The sequence below is a fragment of the Piliocolobus tephrosceles genome, chromosome 15, assembly GCF_002776525.5.
Source record: "Piliocolobus tephrosceles isolate RC106 chromosome 15, ASM277652v3, whole genome shotgun sequence".
In the NCBI taxonomy this organism is placed as follows: Eukaryota; Metazoa; Chordata; class Mammalia; order Primates; family Cercopithecidae; genus Piliocolobus; species Piliocolobus tephrosceles.
The window spans coordinates 25,193,279-25,210,858 of NC_045448.1; the positions used below are offsets into that span (position 1 = coordinate 25,193,279).

The 17,580-nt window shown below is 49.4% G+C and overlaps 1 protein-coding gene across 4 annotated transcripts; it reads right to left on the reverse strand.

Annotated features, from left to right (window-relative positions):
• Positions 1-5,211: 5,211 nt before the first annotated feature.
• On the reverse strand, positions 5,212-13,099 carry POMC (proopiomelanocortin). Of its 4 annotated transcripts, none has more exons than XM_023230055.2 (4): positions 12,741-13,099; positions 9,859-9,908; positions 8,860-9,011; positions 5,212-6,065 (listed from the first exon to the last, which is right to left on the reverse strand). In XM_023230055.2, the coding sequence occupies exons 3-4, from the start codon at positions 8,989-8,991 to the stop codon at positions 5,442-5,444; spliced, it is 756 nt and encodes a 251-aa protein (XP_023085823.1). In that variant the 5' UTR covers positions 8,992-9,011; positions 9,859-9,908; positions 12,741-13,099; the 3' UTR covers positions 5,212-5,441. The 4 variants fall into 4 exon arrangements, with proteins under 4 accessions (XP_023085823.1, XP_023085821.1, XP_023085819.1 ...); XM_023230053.3 differs by having other exon boundaries at positions 5,219-6,065; positions 8,860-9,041; positions 12,741-12,825; XM_023230051.3 differs by lacking the exon at positions 9,859-9,908 and having other exon boundaries at positions 5,219-6,065; positions 12,741-12,819.
• Positions 13,100-17,580: the final 4,481 nt, after the last annotated feature.

Here is a 17,580-nt window from a genome sequence, read left to right on the forward strand (position 1 = left end):
AACCTTTGAAAGAAACTTTAAAGAAAATTGAAATCTTGATTCACAAACATGTTCTTTCCTCACTGGCTCCTCCCAGGTTTTATCCTGTGCCCAGCTTGGGTGAGAGACCCGCTGTTTCTTGGGCCTACTTGACATTACGGTTCCCCAGTGGCAGCTTCATCGGGAGCAGTGTCTGTGAACGCTGGTTCTGTGACTTGGCAGTCGCCTCCCTGGAGCATCTTTCCAGAGCCAGCATTAGAACCAGAGACCCCCAGGTCCACTCAGATGTTTCTGCCCCTCATCCCCATCCTGTGAATAGAGAGACAGAAAAGGTGCAGGTTCCTGCTGCTTAGACTCTGCTGTTACCTCTCCATCTGTCCCAGGCAGCTTTTCCTTTCCATCACTGCTGCTTGGCGAAAACAAAAAAGTGCTTCTTTTGAAGAACTGGTCATTTTTTGAGTGCCCTCTTCTCAGTTTCATTTAAACTTACACTCAGTAGAGTGTTGGGTAGTCTGCTGACATGGAGTAGAACCTGGATTCTGGCCAAGTAAGCCAGAATCAGAAAGGTGAAGGTGAGTGTGATAGTAGGTAATCTCCTCACCCTAGCACAGGCCCTGAGAGACAGGCAAAGCAGTTTGACGGGATCCGGAGGGGAGGGAAGCACGGCCCTTGGCCTAGCATCAGTGAGTCCTGCCTTCCAAGCCCCTGGAGGCTGGTGGCACTGCATTGTGCCCCTTTTTGCCACCCTTCTCTGCTGTGATTTTGAGCGAAGAGGAGTCAGTAAGCCCATTGAGACCAGCTGCTCCCAAAGCCCAAAGACTCCGGCTCTGTAGGGAAGGGCTAGTGTTGGTCAGGACTCTGCCTACTGAGTAGGCAGGAATGTATTTGAGATTTGGAAGTTCTGTTAATTTGGTGGAGTCAGGTGAATGGATAAGAAGCAGATCGGCAGAAAGCACCAGTGTGGTCCCGAGGCTCCCTCTGTTTTCCTCGCCATGGAGTCCCCAGCGCCTTGTGCCTGTTTCCATTTCCCGCTTTGAAAAGTAGAAATCAGTGGTTTCTTAACTCCTGAACAGCCTTCTCACTATAGAAGGAGCCTGAGCAGGTCAGAAGACCTAGAAAAGTCCTCAGATACCCCACTCTGTCCAACCCCCTTTCTCATATACAAATATAAATGAATGAGCAGGAAAAGAGGAGGTCTGGATCCACTAAAGTACTTGAAGAAGCACAAGTGTCGTAGATATACTGCTTTTTGCCCTGGGTGTTCTAGATCCCATAGAACACGTTTCAGCTGGACTAAGAATCAGACTAGCCAGGGGTTCTTCTGAACAGCTCAGGCCAGACCTCTGGGCTCCTCTGGGGACACTGGGATGTGAGGCCTTGCAGTTTCCATTCCATTGTCCCCAGGCTTCCTGACCTGGTGACAGAGAATGCCCTGGAAATGTGAGTCTGTTTTTCCCAGTTCCTCTTCATGACCAGGAAATGGCAGCTGGCCGGTTGGGGTCCTGGGGGAAAGGGCTAACCTGGGCTGTTAGGTAGATACTAGGTTTAAAGGTAGACAGGGAGATGGCATCATCAGGGCAGACCAGGCCCACTTCCTGTGACCCCAGACCTTGGTAGGCAGGTCTTGCTGAAACCAGGCATCTCCCTCACACCTGGGGAAAAGTTTAGGGCTACATGTTGCCTCTTCATCCCATTAACCCTAGAAATCTTCTGGTTAGAGTGGCCCCTTACCCCAAATCTGGCCTAGGTCTGAAGACTGCAGAAGGATAGTCATGATGGGCCCATCCTAGAGCCTGGCTAGCTGGGTATGGCGGGGAAAGGAGGGCGGGGGGACAGGAGGGCGGGGACAGGAGGGCAGCGGGAAGGGCCTGAGGCCAAAGCCAGTTTTCTGTGCTCCCTTTAGCCCCAGCCTGGCTGGCCAGATCTCCTTTCCTTCAGGGGACCATGGGGCCACCCAAGCCAGTCACCTTCCTCTTCCAAGCTCTACCCCCATGACTGTTGATTTCTGGCACGTGGAGGCAGAGTTATGAATCCACAAATGCTGCAGCCCATACCTCGTAATATGTCTGTGTCCACTTAGAGCCTCACAACCTGGCTGAGTGTGTGTGTGCATGTGTGTGTAGTATAGTTTGTAGTTGACAATATGTGTATATAATAGCTTGTGTATTTATATGTGAGTACAGAATTAGTGCCTGTGGCGGTTTTCTGTATTTTAAACCCATTGAATTGATTAGTTTTATTTTAGGGAAGTGGGAAAGGGGGAGTGGGGGGAAGTGTAGGAAGAAGGACTCTTAGCAAAATCATTCTCTGGGACTATTACTCACAATCTCCCAGTGAGCCATCATGATGCCCTTTTCAAATAAATGTTAATGTTGTCACCACATGGCTGTTTGATTTCTTTAAAGCAAATGGTTTTTTTGAGAAGCAAATGCGATCTGAAAATACCAACAGTGTACTACTGACATTTAGCCACCTCCACCAACCATGGCTTTACCTGTCTCAGAGGGAGAAGGTGCGGAGGAAAGGAGGCTACCAAGAAGGAAACCTCAGGCCCAGCATGCCCAGCATGGGAGCGTCCTGTTAGGAAGGCCTAGGCCATTATTCATTCTAGCACATTCCATGTAAGCCATACTGGGGAACATCTTGTCTTAAGAATCTGGCTTTCTGGCCAGGTGCAGTGGCTCATGCCTATAATCCCAGCACTTTGGAAGGCCAAGATGGGTGGATCACTTGGGGCCAGGAGTTTGAGACCAGTCTGGCCAACATGATAAAACCCTGTCTCTACTAAAACTACAAAAATCAGCCAGGTGTGGTGGCGGGCGCCTGTACTCCCAGGTACTCGGGAGGTTGAGGTGAGGAAATCACTTGAACCCGGGAGGCAGAGGTTGCAGTGAGCCGAGATCGCACCACTGCACTGCAGCCTGGGAGACAGAGCGAGACCCTGTCTCAAAAACAAAAAAAGAATCTGGCTTTCTGACTCACCGCATATCAAAACTACACAGGGAGAATTCCCAATTATTTTTTCATTGTGAACTCCCAGAGCATCAAAATAACAAGGGGTGCATATGTCAGCGCCACACACAGAGGCTTCCCAGCTGGCTTTGCTCCATACTGCACTGGTCTATCTAATGCATTTGACATGTATGTGTGCCTCTCTATGTGGTAAGTCTCATGTGAATTGTAAATGCATGTAAATGTGCAAACCTGTGGTCCCAGCATTGTGACAGCACTATGGGGAGATACAAAAGAAACACACACCTGGCTTCTGCCCTTGCAGAGCTTGGAATTTTCCTGAGAGAAGACAGGCACGGATGCAGCAAGGAACTTGCCATCCAAGCCAGACAGCATGCCCTCTAGTGTGGAAGGGGCTGACGGCAGAAACACTGAAAATGAACAGGGCACCTGGCAAAGGGCATCACTTGCCCCACAAAGGCGGACATGAACCTGAGTTCATACTGAAAAAGAGAGTTGCATTCAAAATGGTAGGGGAGCCAGGGGCGGTGGCTCACCCCTGTAATCCCAGCACTTTGGGAGACCGAGGTGGGCAGATCACCTGAGGTCAGGATGTTCCAAACCAGTCTGGCCAATATGGTGAAACCCTGTCTCTACTAAAAATACAAAAATTGGGGCCGGGCGCGGTGGCTCAAGCCTGTAATCCCAGCACTTTGGGAAGCCGAGACGGGCGGATCACGAGGTCAGGAGTTCGAGACCATCCTGGCTAACACGGTGAAACCCCGTCTCTACTAAAAAAAAAATACAAAAAAGCTAGCCGGGCGAGGTGGCTGGCGCCTGTAGTCCCAGCTACTCGGGAGGCTGAGGCAGGAGAATGGCGTAAACCCGGGAGGCGGAGCTTGCAGTGAGCTGAGATCCAGCCACTGCACTCCAGCCCGAGGGACAGAGCGAGACTCCGTCTCAAAAAAAAAAAAAAAAAAAAAATACAAAAATTAGCTGGGCATGGTGGCACATGCCTGTAATCCCAGCTATTTGGGAGGTTGAGGCAGGAGAATCGCTTGAACCCGGGAGACAAAGGTTACAGTGAGCTGAGATTGCGCCACTGCACTCCAGCCTGGGTAACAGAGCGAGACTTCGTCTCAAAAACAACAACAAAATTGCAGGGGAGGGTGGCGGATTCCAGGCAGAGGGTATAGGAGGATGCGAGGCCTGTGAGGAGACCAGCAAGTGTGAGGCAGTGCCTTCATCTGGGGAAGCTTGGGAAGCAGGGTTTGGTAAAGAGAGAGTGCCCATCTACAAGGGCCCCCACCCACCATGCTTAGTAGTTTGGAATTGACAGAAATTGGGGTGGGGGCGCTGTTTTCACTCGAGTCTAGGACTGTGGGGGAAAGCAAGATTTTGTATACACTAATATGAAGAATTCATACATGATGGTCTGGGGAGAGGGCTGGAGACTAGGAGACTGGTTGGTTAGGAAGCTGTTATCAGAGAGGCCTGGGGGAAGTACTAAGGATGAGGAGAAGGGTTGGAGCTGAAACGTGGGGAGGGAGGAGCTTGGGCATAGGAGAGATCAGTGGGCCTCAGTCAGGGCTTAAGCCCTAGGGGCTGGAAGAAGCAACTGTGTAGAGTATGTTGTATTAAAACAGACGTGTGTCTCCATGAGTGTGTGTGAGAGCGATGGTATGTTTGAGCGTATCTGTGAGTAGCCTGGGAGTGCAAATTGGAATTGATACCAACTCTCAGCTCTCACACTTAGCTTCTGTGATGAAAAGATTGTCCATTTTCTCCTTTAATCTTTACAATAACCCTCATACTGGGAAGGGAGGGATAGATGACAGAACTAAATTTTGGAGAAGTTCAGAGACTTGCCTAAGGTCCTATGGATTGCCAGGAGCCGTCAGGACTCAGTTCCCCGGAGACATTACAAAAACTTCTCACGTGACAGTCCAGAGCCCTCCCAGGCATGGGTAGGCCTCAACCTGTACAACTGGCTTTTGGAGGTGGACAGGAGCTGGGGAGCCCCTGAGCGCCCGGGGTCACTCTTGCAGGAATCCTGCCTTTGCACGTGTGCTAGCTGAGCAGTCTCCCACTCAGTGGAGTGTGTGGAAAATACGGCCATCCTGGAGGTGTTGGAGGCACCCTGAGCCTTCACCCAAACTATCTGATCCCTTGAAGATCCATTTGGGGGTAGGGGGAGGAAGCACATTTTCCTTACACGCTCACTACGCCCCGGGAAATATCCTACCGAATGGAAACCACTGTGCTTCTCCGACCCATGCTGCTGTTATTTGACGGCTACGTATTTTTATTTTATTCACACAGTTTACATTCAAAGTCAGAGGCGGATGTGAAATGTGAAAGGTTTTATTTCCTAACTACAGACAGCTTTAAGAGGCTGAATATCTGCCGCGACCACCGCCCCCAGGCTGGGAGGCAGCAGGGCAGGGGAGAGCAAGGGGCTTTGGGGTCGACCTCCCTGGGGAGGGTAGCCCCAGGGCCCCGATGTGCCCTCACTGGCCCTTCTTGTAGGCGTTCTTAATGATGGCGTTTTTGAACAGTGTCACCAGGGGAGTCTGGCTCTTCTCGGAGGTCATGAAGCCGCCATAGCGCTTGTCCTTGGGCGGGCTGCCCCAGCGGAAGTGCTCCATCCTGTAGGGGCCCTCATCCTTCTTCTCGGCCGCCAGCAGCAGGATGTGCTCCAGGTCGTCGGCAGGGCCGTCGGGGCCATCCCCCGCCCGGGGCCGCTGGCCGGTCAGCTCCCTCTTGAACTCCAGGGGAAAGGCCTCGGCCGACTCGTCCTCGGCGCCACTGGGGTACACCTTCACCGGGCGCCGCTTCTTGCCCACCGGCTTGCCCCAACGGAAGTGCTCCATGGAGTAGGAGCGCTTGCCCTCGCGCGGGCCCGGCTCGGGGCCGCCCTCAGGTAGCAGGCCGCGGTCTTCGCCAGCCGCGACATCCTCGCGCTTCTGCGCTGCGCCGCTGCCGCTGCTACTGTTGCGTCGGCCGAATCGGTCCCAGCGGAAGTGGCCCATGACGTACTTCCGGGGGTTCTCGGTCAGAGGCTGCTCGTCGCCATTGCCCGGGAACACCGGAGTCTCGGCCGAGAGGTCGGGCTTGCAGGCCCGGATGCACTCCTGGGGGAAGACGCGAGGCATGAGGGCAGCCTGTGCCCTGCACCCCGGCCTGGCCACTGCGCACGTCACTGCACCTAGGCCCTGGCTGCCCTCTCCACCTGCCGGGGACACAGGGCGCAGTGTCGGGCGTGTCAAGCGTGAGGCTTCCCTACAGAGCAGGTCTGCCCACCTGCTTTCTTGGCACTCATGGGCATCTAAGATCTTGCCACCTACTCTTTTGTCCCATCCCCTGCATGCTTCTGCCTGGCAACTGCAACAAACTCCCCATCCCATTCCGTGGTTTGTCTAGCCATCTACCCATTCCTAGCTTTGAGAATAGGACCAAAGTCTTATTGTTATATGCCTGACATAAAGGAGTGGCTCCGGGAAAGGCAGACAGGTGGTAGTTGTTGTCACTTAATGAATATTGAGGGCAGGGCGCAGTGGCTCATGCCTGTCATCCCAACACTTTGGGAGGCCAGGGCAGGCAGATCACCTGAAGTCAGGAGTTCAAGACCAGCATGGCCAATTTATGGTGAAATGCCATCTCTAGCATAAATAAATAAATAAGCTGGGTGTGGTGGCGGGCGCCTGTAATCCCAGCTAGTCAGGAGCCTGAGTCAGGAGAACCACTTGAACCCGGGAGGTAGAGGCTGCAGTGAGCCAAGATCACACCACTGCACTCCACACTCCAGCCCAGGCAACAGAGCAAGACTCCCTCTCATTAGAAAAAAAAAAAAAAAAAGTTGAATAGATACATATGGTTTAATTCAAGTCCAGGAGGGGAGTGGGGCTGAAATTTGGGGGATAATCTCTCCACGTGATAGAAGTCTGGCTACTAGGGCCCATATTTTTAAACATATTTTAAATAATGCCCCAACCTTACCTCAGTGATGGAAAACCTACTTTATGCCCTACCCCAGCTCCATCTCTGCACTAAGCCTCCAAAACTGCACCTTGGTTCTTTCACGACTTCTGAGCTGATCTCTGAGAGATACCCCAGTGAGCTCTGGGGCAAGCTCATTTCCCTGTAATCTCATTCTGACGAGGGAGGGGTGGAAAGCTAGGGTTATTTCCACCTATGTGGAACCTGTGTCTCTGCTCCTTGTCCCTGAAGGAGTCAATTGTGGTACATATTTGCTTAGGAAAATGGCTGCGTAGGTTGCAGCCTTGAGTTTTCAGTGATAAAAAGATGAAAAGCTCACTGGCTGCTCTCTTACTTGAGAATAGCAAAGGAGAAAATAAAAGGATTCTACCCACTCTGTTGAGCTGGACATTGCCGACTCCAGGTGTTTAGAATTACAACTCTGTGGAATGTTAACAATGGAAAAAACTAACTTACACTCCCCTCTCCTGGATGGATAATGAAACAGGAGACCCAGAGAGATGATAGGACCTGGTCAAGGTCCCACAGCTCACGACTGGGACTAGAACCCATGTGTCCTGACTGTGTCCAGTGCGCCCTCCCTGGTGAGCTGTGCAGTGGGTGTCTCAAGTCAAGAGACTCTTGGGTCTTTCTGAACTGGAACTCACAGAATTCCCTGGACTCTTCATTTCTATTTTATATTACACATGAAAATTGGTCTGTGTCTTTGAGGACCTCATTCTATCTTCACCTTAACTCAGCTTCTGCATTGACAAAATACACAGAATGTAGTTATGTACATTCCACCCTCAGCACCTGCCAGGTGATGGTAACAGGATTAAAATCCCAGTCACTGATAATAACAGTGTGGGTTTTTTGTTTGCTTGTTTGTTTTGTTTTTTTTTTTTTTTGTTTTTTTTTTTTTTGTTTTGAGACAAGGTCCCATTCTGTTACCCAGACTGAAGTACGATGGCATAATCATAGCTTACTGTGACCTCAAACTCCTGGCCTCAAGTGAACCTCCCAAGTAGCTGGGACTACAGGCACATGTCACCACACCTGGCTAATGTTTTTATTTTTTGTAGAAATGGGGGTCTCACTATGTTGCCCAGTCTAGTCTTGAATCCCTGGGCTCAAGCAATCCTCCCACCTTAGCATCCAAAAGTGCTGGGATTACAGCCATGAGCCGTCTTACCTGGTCTCAATGTGCCTTTTAATCTCTGGATTTGGTATCATTACTCATTTATGCCCCCCACCACACACACACACACACACACACACACACACACCCCACACACGCAGATACATACACCCTGTGGTGACCTGGAGGGAGCTCCTATCTGACACAAAGGGCCTTCACATGCTCTGGAAAGGCTGCAGAGGAACATGGGGAAGGCCAGTCCTCCAGAAGTAGCATGAGACATTTGGCACCAATTACAGGAAAAACAAAAAACAACAACAAAAAAAAACAGTCCCCTGGTTTTTCCTTCTTCCAGAGATGATTTGAAGAACTACCTGGCTGGTTTTGCAACTGGTAGTAGATAAAAGGGTAAGAAATATGGAATGAAAATGGCAAGTGATATGTGCTTCTTAAAAAGGAATAGTTTGGGAAGCTAAAGATTTAAAGTACAGAATAGATTGAGGGGGCAATTATTGTTCTTATAGCACCATCTCTAGCTTACGGGGTTCAAGGTCTCCATAGAAGATGGGGCAGGAAGTAAGGATAACTAAGCAGAAATTGTGGACTCAACCCCTCTCCCTGAAGCTGCTTCCTTCCCTCATTCCTTCTCCCATTTCTTACTTCACTGCAAAGTTTCGCTCCTGCCCTAGGTTGAATCACGTCTATCACTGGGAATGAATTTCCCTTTCCCCACACCCCTTTCTTTTGAGCTTTCCCAGCTCCAGTCCCATCTGATGTCTAAGCCAAGATGGCAGTCATGGCCCACATACCAGCAGGTTGCTTTCCGTGGTGAGGTCCTGACACTGGCTGCTCTCCAGGCACCAGCCACTCACTTCCATGGAGGCTTGAAGCAGCAAGGCCAGCAACAGGGCCCCTGAGCGGCTGCAGCACGATCTCGGCATCTTCCAGGCAGGCTGAGGCACTGCAGAAGCAAACAAGATTGGTGGGACCCCTGCAAGGAGCAAAACAATGTTGGCCACTCACCAGGAAGGACCTTGAGCCAACAGTAACAACACACTCTCTTGTGGAGTTAAAGGCATTTTAAGGACAGGAGCAATGCTGAGAAAGGAGGTGTGTAGTAGGGTGGTGGTGTAAGTTGTGGTAAGGAGGAAGAAATGGACCTGGGTAAACTGTGGCCATTTCCCTGTTGTCTTCTATTAAAACGAGACGCCAAAAAGGTTAAGGCTGGAAGCTATTTTGGGGATTGCTTGGTTCTGCCCCTCCCATGAGAGATGGGAAAATTGAAGCCCAAAGAGAGACAATTACTTTAATGTTCGTGACAAGGTAAGGCTAAGCTCCTAACAGAGAACTCTCCTATTTCACTACATGAAGCTGTAGTTCTGACATGCCAGATCTAAGGGGTGAAAGCAACTTGGGAAAAACAGAGGACCCTGAAATTCCTGCTCAAGATGGTCTTTTCCCCTTTTATTCCACCAGGATCCTATCACTCCTCTGAAACTCTATTTCCTATGAATATTGGGTTGACAGCAAAGCAAATAAAACCACTGGCCAATTTAGGCAGCATTTCAAGCAACCTGATTTAATGTCCTGCACACAAATTACTCTGGTGATCACTATTATCCAGACTCCAGTAACTTTGGAGAGCTTCATTTATAAAGCAGATCTCAGTTCTTTTAAATCTGGCTCATCTTCTGAATAAATCACATGTCAGATGTCTTGTTCTCTAGATCTCTGAAATGTGGTCTGAAATGGCAGGATTTGAAGAGGATGCAGGTGTGGAGGGGAAAGAGAGACCAGAAGGGAATTACCTCCTGGGGGAACAGCCGCTGCAGATACTTTTGAAGAATCCAGAAAGTGCCTGTGGGCAGAAGCTGAGGTCAAGATACCAGGGGACAGTAAAGAGGGGTCATCCATGATGCCTCTAGTCCCTTGCTCCCACCCCTTTCTCCAGCTCTACCCTCGCACTGCCAGATTTCCCTTAACCAGGTGGACACCCTGAAGCCATCTCGAGGACTGAGATCAGCTCACCACCAACCCTACAATCATTTTGGATTTCAGAAGATCTTCTCAGCCAGCTGCTAGAAAGAAATGTAATTAGATGAGAAAAGTGATTCACATTAAAGTGTGGATGACTAAGTGTCCTGTCACTCCTAATGAACGCTGGCATTTTAAAATAAGTTTGCCTAAAAGAAATCTCTCATTTGGGGAGGCGTCGGCCAAATATTTTTTATATAGGGGAGGCTTTGGAAATGAAAGTCCTCCGAAGCGCTCATTGTCTAATTCAGGAGGCCACTTCCTTCTCTCTGCCCCACCCTTGCCCTATTCCCCAGGCGCTGGGCCAGCGCAGGGCTCTCTTCTGAAGCGTTGCCGGGCAAGGCTGAGCATTTTCAGAGCAGCCATTAGATGGCACTGGCAGCCAGTGACTGGCCCGGGGCGCTTCTGCCAAAGGGGCAACTGAACGAGCGTTGGTCCTCTCCTGGCTCCAAGAGACAGGCTGTTCCCATTGTAGCCTGCCAGTGCCAGTGATCCAGTTAAAGCACAGAGTCCAAACTTGGTGGACCAGGCAATTAGATTAAAGCTCCAAGTTGACCATAGCACATTTAGCTCTGAAAAATGACCAGATGTTACAGTCACAGAAAAACGGTAGTTTCATATGTCACCAAATGCAAATGTAAAGTAACATATTAGTAGAGGGAAAAAAATAAAATCATACAGGTCTGATGGTTCCCTCAACTATATTTCAATTGTCGTCAAAGATAACTACTCTGGAGTGATTTCCATTTGCTAGAAGCAATGACTTCAGGCCTTCCTGGAAAGCCCCAGAGAGCATTTCCCCTCCTTATGCCCTGTGGGCTGTGTTGTACAATTTGGTAACATATTCACTCCCACCCTCTCAGAGCTTATATTCTGATGCTCAACCGTTAGATGGTTGCTATTGCTAAAGTTTCAGATTCCTCCCTGAGAGATGGTTTTGTGTTTGCATTGTATATTTTGCTTATGTATATGTGTATTTGCTTATGCGTATTTTCAGTTTTCTACAACGAACAAATATTACCTTTTTGTGTCATTTTTTTAAAGCAACAAATTATTAGGGAAATATCAAATGTTGTGCTTTTTAAAGTAGGGCAAGTATTATAATCCAAAAATGGAATACTCTGGAAAAATAGAAACTTGCAATTTGCTCATCCAAAGATTAACTTTATAGTAGAACTACACTTATTAGAACTTCATAGGTGTGAGCTCAACAAATCATTTTGTTTGTTACTCTAAAACTGCACGCTAGCCGTGCCCTTCTGTAAAGATTAGAGGAGCACAGGGGCGGAGTTTTGTCCTTACACCATGACATACATGCATCGAGTCCTATAACAAAAGTATCAAAGGAATATTAAGTCATTAAAGTGGCCATAATCTGTGCATAGCTTATAAACTGACAAAAAAATCCACACACACTTTTATTTTCCTTGGCTTCTTCCAGCCATTCTGTAAGAACCCTTCCTGCCCCATTTAAACATGAAGAATTTGGGGAATCCAAATGCCAAATGGACTGTCTCTCCTTCACTGGAAACGCCCCTTACCTGAGCCTTGATCATTCCAAATGGCTGCCTGCGCCTTGAACCCAGGGTCTGCTCCATAAACGGTCCACCCCTGGTTCTGTTGAGGGCATCCGAAACTGGACAGTGCATTTCAGGACCTGGGACAGCTCCCGCCCGGCCACCTGTTTTTAACCCCAGTTAGGTCTTGGAGAGAAGAGACCCAACTATTCTGCATTGTAATTGACCCAGGAATTTATCATAGCGCGGCCACCTCGGGTGCGCTAGGGTGGGCAGGGAAACAAGGATTCAGGGGTCTGAATCCAAAAAACTGGAAGGTAGGGCGTTCACTATGACTTTTATCCTTTTCTTTGCTGCCCCGTTTCCAACATTAATTTGTGAGAGCGTGTATGAAATTTGACTTTCAAGAAGTGACATCTATCCTGGAAATTGGGAGCAAGAGATACTAAAAAACCAGGCTGGCCTGGTGCGGTGGCTCACGCCTGTAATCCCAGAACTTTGGGAGGCCAAGGCGGGCGGATCACCTGAGGTCGGGAATTTGAGACCAGCCTGACCAACATGGAGAAACTCCGTCTCTACTAAAAATACAAAAATTAGCCGGATGTGGTGGCGCATGTCTGTAATCCCAGTTACTCGGGAGGCTGAGGCAGGAGAATCTCTTGAACCCGGGAGGCAGAGGTTGCAGTGAGCGGAGATCGCCCCTTTGCTCTCCAGCCTGGGCAACAAGAACGAAACGCCGTCTCAAAAAAAAAAAAAAAGACCAGGCTGTCCCAGGACCTCCTAGCAGGCGCTCGGAGCCTCCGGGGGCCCTAGCAGCCTGCGATCCCGGTTTCCCCACATGAGCGCCGTGAACCCAGACCGCGACGAGCCCCTGGGGGATCGGAGGCCGCCGGCTCCCTGGAGGCAGCGCCTGCAGCTTCGCGGCCGTTCGCCCAGGGGCCGGACGTGGGCCCTCCAGCTCAGCTGCCGGCAGCTTCTCACGCCGCAGTCGGCACAGAAAGTTTGCCGAGAACTCGGGACCGCGGAGAGCCAGAGGCGCTCAGGTCAGCCTTCGGAGCCGGAGCCGGCCGACTGCATCGCGAGGACGCGGACAGGGAATCCCGGGGAAAGAGCGCGGTTCCCCCCGGCTGCGCCCTTACCTGTCCCGGGAGGCTGGCTGCTCTCTGAGGACGGAGACGCTCGGCGGCCTCTCTCGCTCGCTGCTCTTCTATCCCTCCTTCGCCGTCTCTTGGTCCCGCGCTCCTCTGTCCTTATATACTTACCGAGCTCTCCTGGCGGGCGCGGGACCTTGACCTTCCCGGCAGCGCACGAGCAACAATCCGGGCCCGGGAAAGGGGGGCCGCGGGGCGTGGGAGGGGGGCTTCCAGACGGGGGACGAGCGCAGGGGAGACGCGCCTGGAAAGGGGCTGGAATTAGCACTGTCCTGCCGAAGGCGCACCTGGCGGCCCGCCCTCAGGAAGAACTTAATTATGGATGGCGTTGGGTCTCCGCTTAGGACGGGCGGGAGGCTTAGCACCCCCGTGTGGGGAAGGCCAGGCAGCCTCTGAGGTCACTGAGGCGAGGGTGAAGTTACCTGCGTGCGTGCTGGGGCTGGCATCTGCCTGGTTCTCATTCGGGGGTAAATATCACCGCAGACGGAATGTGTCCGTCTGCACTCGGGAAGGCCTCCGATTTTCCCATTGTTTGGAAACTGTGATGCGGAATTTGTGGGGAATCATATTCTCTCTGTTCCACTTTGGGAGGGGAGGAGGGAGCAGAGGTCAGGAGCCGTCTTGGGGGTGTGAAGGTGAATTGCACTGCTCCCCCCGGGCCTGCTCTTCAAGGGCCTAGTTTGGGGGAGGCTTCCTTCTGTGCTCCAAGCCTCAAGGAAAAAGTCCTGTTAACCTTAAACCATTAAATGGAGAGAGGGTGATGCTGTGAAGAGCAGCTGAGGTGCTGATAGGGTGGTCTAGGGAATCAGACAATATTCAACATCCCCCTTGGCCCTGGTGTTCTGGCTTGGCTTTGGTTCCAAATGTCAGACCAGAGAGAAGAGGACAGCACTCAAACCAAGCGTAAGAGACTCTACCTTAACCTGGAGTAAATACACAAAACCAAATGTGCGATGTGGTGGATGTGGGAGGGAGTATTGGGACTAAACTGTACTTCAAGTGAAGACACTTGCTTAGTCTGCCAAATGCCAGAACTTTCCTGATTCCACATAAGATGCTCTTTTAGACTCCAGGACTCTCTTGTGGATTCAGCTTTTCTGGTGACATTGGCTTTACATTCAGCAATCCTTTCCTTTTGGACCACAATAGAAATCCAAGCTCCTCCACAGTAGACGAGGTGCTTCATCACCCAGCCTTGGCCCCTTTCCAGGGCCATTTCCCAGTTCTCCACCTTGCATCCTGGCACTTCAGCATGCACAAACATTCACACTGCTAGAACATGGCTTTCCTGGGTCTCCATTGTCCAAACTGTTTCCCCAGCTAGAACATCCTTCCTCTCTCCAGCCATCCAGGAGCTTGACTCACATCAAGATGTAGCCCATCCATCAGTTCCTGTTCTCTGAAGCCCTCTTTGGCCACTTTTCCTACCAGGGGCATGAGGTATGACCTCCTCTGACTTCCACAAAAGTCCATCCCCATCTTGTCCGTGCATGTGGTTGTTTTAGTCAGATATGTATTTCTTGAAATTTGTCTATTTCATCTAAATTATTTAATTTATTGTCTTAAAATTATTTATTATATCTTTTAAGTATCTGGGATCTATAGTTTTGTCCCTTTCATCTCTGATATTGGTTATTTATGCTCTCTTTTTTCTTGACTAGTTTTTTTTGTTTTGTTTTGTTTTTGTTTGTTTGTTTGTTTGTTTTTTTGAGACAGAGTTTCACTTTTGTTGCCCAGGCCGGAGTGCAATGGTGCCATCTCGGCTCACCACAACCTCCGCCTCCCGGGTTCAAGCAATTCTCCTGCCTCAGCCTCACAAGTAGGTGGGATTACAGGCATGTGCCACCACGCCCGACTAATTTTTTGTATTTTTAGTAGAGATGAGGTTTCTCCATGTCGGTCATTGCTGGTCTCAAACTCCCGACCTCAGGTGATTCACCCGCCTCAGCCTCCCAAAGTGCTGGGATTACAGGCGTGAGCCACCGTGCCTGGACTCCTGATTAGTTTCCTTAGGGGGTTATCCACTTTATTAGTCTTTTTAATAATGCATTTTGTTCTGTTAATTTTCTGTACTATATGTACACTTTTTCATATTTCTGAAATTTTTACTCTTATTATTTCTTGCCTTCTACGTCTAATTAGCTATTCTTTTTCTGTACTCATGAGTTGGACATTAAATAAATACTTTTACTTAGATAATTGATATTGAACCATTATTTTCCCTCTTTTTTTTTTTTTTTTTTTTTTTTTTTTTTTTTTTTTTTTTTTTTTTACATTGCCTGGGCTGGTCTTCAACTCTTGGGCTCAAGTGATCCACCTGAGCCTGCCTAGTAGCTGGGACTGTAGATGCATGCCACTGTGCCCGGCTCCTTTATTCTTTTTTTTACATATGTATTTATGGCCATATTTTCTAAGTACAGCTTTGTATGCATCCCACAACTTTTGATATGTCACATTTCGATTACCATTTGTTTAAAATATCCTTTTATTTTCACTGAGATGTCTTCTTTGACCTATAGATTATTAAAATATATTCTGCTTAACTTCTAACCCTTCCAATTCATACCACCAACTTAGAAAAAAAGGAAAAACTTCTAAACCTTGGGGATGTTCCAGTCATGTTTTTAAACTAATTTTTTGCTTAATTGCCTAGTAGTCAGAGAACACGCTCTGTTTGATTTCAGATCTTGAAAATTTTTTGAGGCTTGCTTAACAGATAAACATAGGGTTCGTTTTGATTAGGGCTTCGTGTGCACTCCAAAAGAAGTGTCTCACTGCGCTGTATTCTGTGACTCTGTATATTCTCAAATATTCTATATCCTTGCTCTACCTATATCCTTGCCAACTATTTGTCATCTTATTATGTTAGGTACTGAGAAAAGCATGCTTTTGAAATCTCTCCACTATTTTTGTGGATTTTTCTATTTGGTCCTGGCATAAAAACAACACAACTCAATCAGGCACAGTGGCTCACGCCTGTAATCCTAGCACTTTGGGAGGCCAAGGTAGGTAGATGACCTGAGGTCAGGAGTTCCAGACCAGTCTGGCCAACATGGTGAAACCCCATCACTACTAAAAATACAAAAGTTAGCCAGGCATGGTGGCACGTGCCTGTAGTCTTAGCTACTCCGGAAGCTGAGGCAGGAGAATTGCTTGAACCCGGGAGGCAGAGGTTGCAGTGAGCCAGGATCGTGCCACTGCACTCCAGCTCGGGTGACAAGAGCAAGACTCTGTTTCAAAAAAAACCAAAACTCTATGAATTAAATGGTGAATGTGGGTGGAGGGTAATGTAGGTTTAAGGATAAAGATGGCAGAAAGGGCCAGGCGTGGTGACTCACACCTATAATCCCAGCACTTTGGGAGGCCGACATGAGCAGATCACGAGGTCAGGAGTTCGAGACCAGCCTGACCAACATGGTGAAACCCCATGTCTACTAAACATACAAAAATTAGCCAGGCATGGTGGTGCGTGCCTGTAATCCCAGCAACTTGGGAGGCTGAGGCAGGAAAATCACTTGAACCTGGGAGGCGGAGGTTGCAGTAAGACAAGATTGTGCCTCTGCACTCCAGCCTGGGCAACAGAGCAAGGCTCCATCTCAAAAAAGAGGAAGAAGAAGGAGAAGGAGAAGAAGAAAAAGAGAAAAAAAGAAATTCTGAAATCCAGCCTGGCACACGTGACCACGTGACCAGTTCCTTCAGGATGCAGTTCCACTGCCTAGAATGATTCTCCGAAGCTCTTGGTTCCATCCTCTGGGCTCTTGGTTCCATCCTCTGGGCTCTTGGTCTATTCTCTGTGTTAGCATTCCTTTTCCATAATAGCCAAGATTTGCACCTGAATAATTTTCTTGTTTTTTTCCTGCCTATGATATTTCAGGGGTTCAAAAGCTTCTTTTTGTTTGTCCAGCTTGACCACTGCTTGTCATATGGATTAAAAGGGGCAATTCATGTAAAGCTCTTAGAGCAGGACCTGGCCCCTAGTTAGTCCTGTACAACTGCTAGCCCTTAACCTTAATACTATGGGAGTGCTGGTGAGAAGGGAGGAGGGAAGAGGAAGGAAGTAAGGAAAGAAGGAAGGAAGGAAGGAAGGAAGGAAGGAAGGAAGGAAGGAAGGAAGGAAGGAAAGGAGGGAAGGAAAGAAGGCAAGGTTGGAAGGAGGAAGAAAGGGAGGAAGAAGCAAGGAAGGGAGGGAAGGAAGAAATAAAGGAAGGGAGGAGGGAAGGAATGAAGGAAGCAATGAAGATAAGGAAGGAGAGAGGGAGGGAGGGAGGGAAGAAAGGAAGGAAGGAAGAAATGAAAGAAGGAAAGAGGGAAGGAAGGAGGAAAGGAGGTAAGACAGGAGCAGACACAGGGTCTTTTGGACAGGGTAGCTGATGGGCTCGTTGGGAGACCCTGCTTGTGAGGACTCCTGGGGCCAGGGCGATTCACCTGCACCTGGCTGCGGGCGTGCCAGGTGGCTGTAGACGTAGGGCTGGGGCTGCTCTCATCATCCCAGCTTTTCACCTTTGAGGTTTTAATTGGAAAAGAGATGTCACCAGCGTGTGAGTGCGTTACAAGGGCAGGTGCAGGGGAGGCTGATGACTGAGAGGACAGCAACAAGGACAGGGTGGTAGAGAGCCCAACATGGGGCAATGGGTGAGGAGGTACAAGGAGGGTGGCCTTGCTCTCAGCCTCCAGGTATTGGGGCTGGTAATGGGGGACATTACACTGGGAGAAGAAAAGACTTAGGGATGAAGCTGCCTTGTGTCTGTGTTTGGGGGACCTTACTGGAGCAAGCACCAATTCACGCTTTGAGGATCTGAGCGAGGAGCCCCAGCTCCTCCCTGGGACG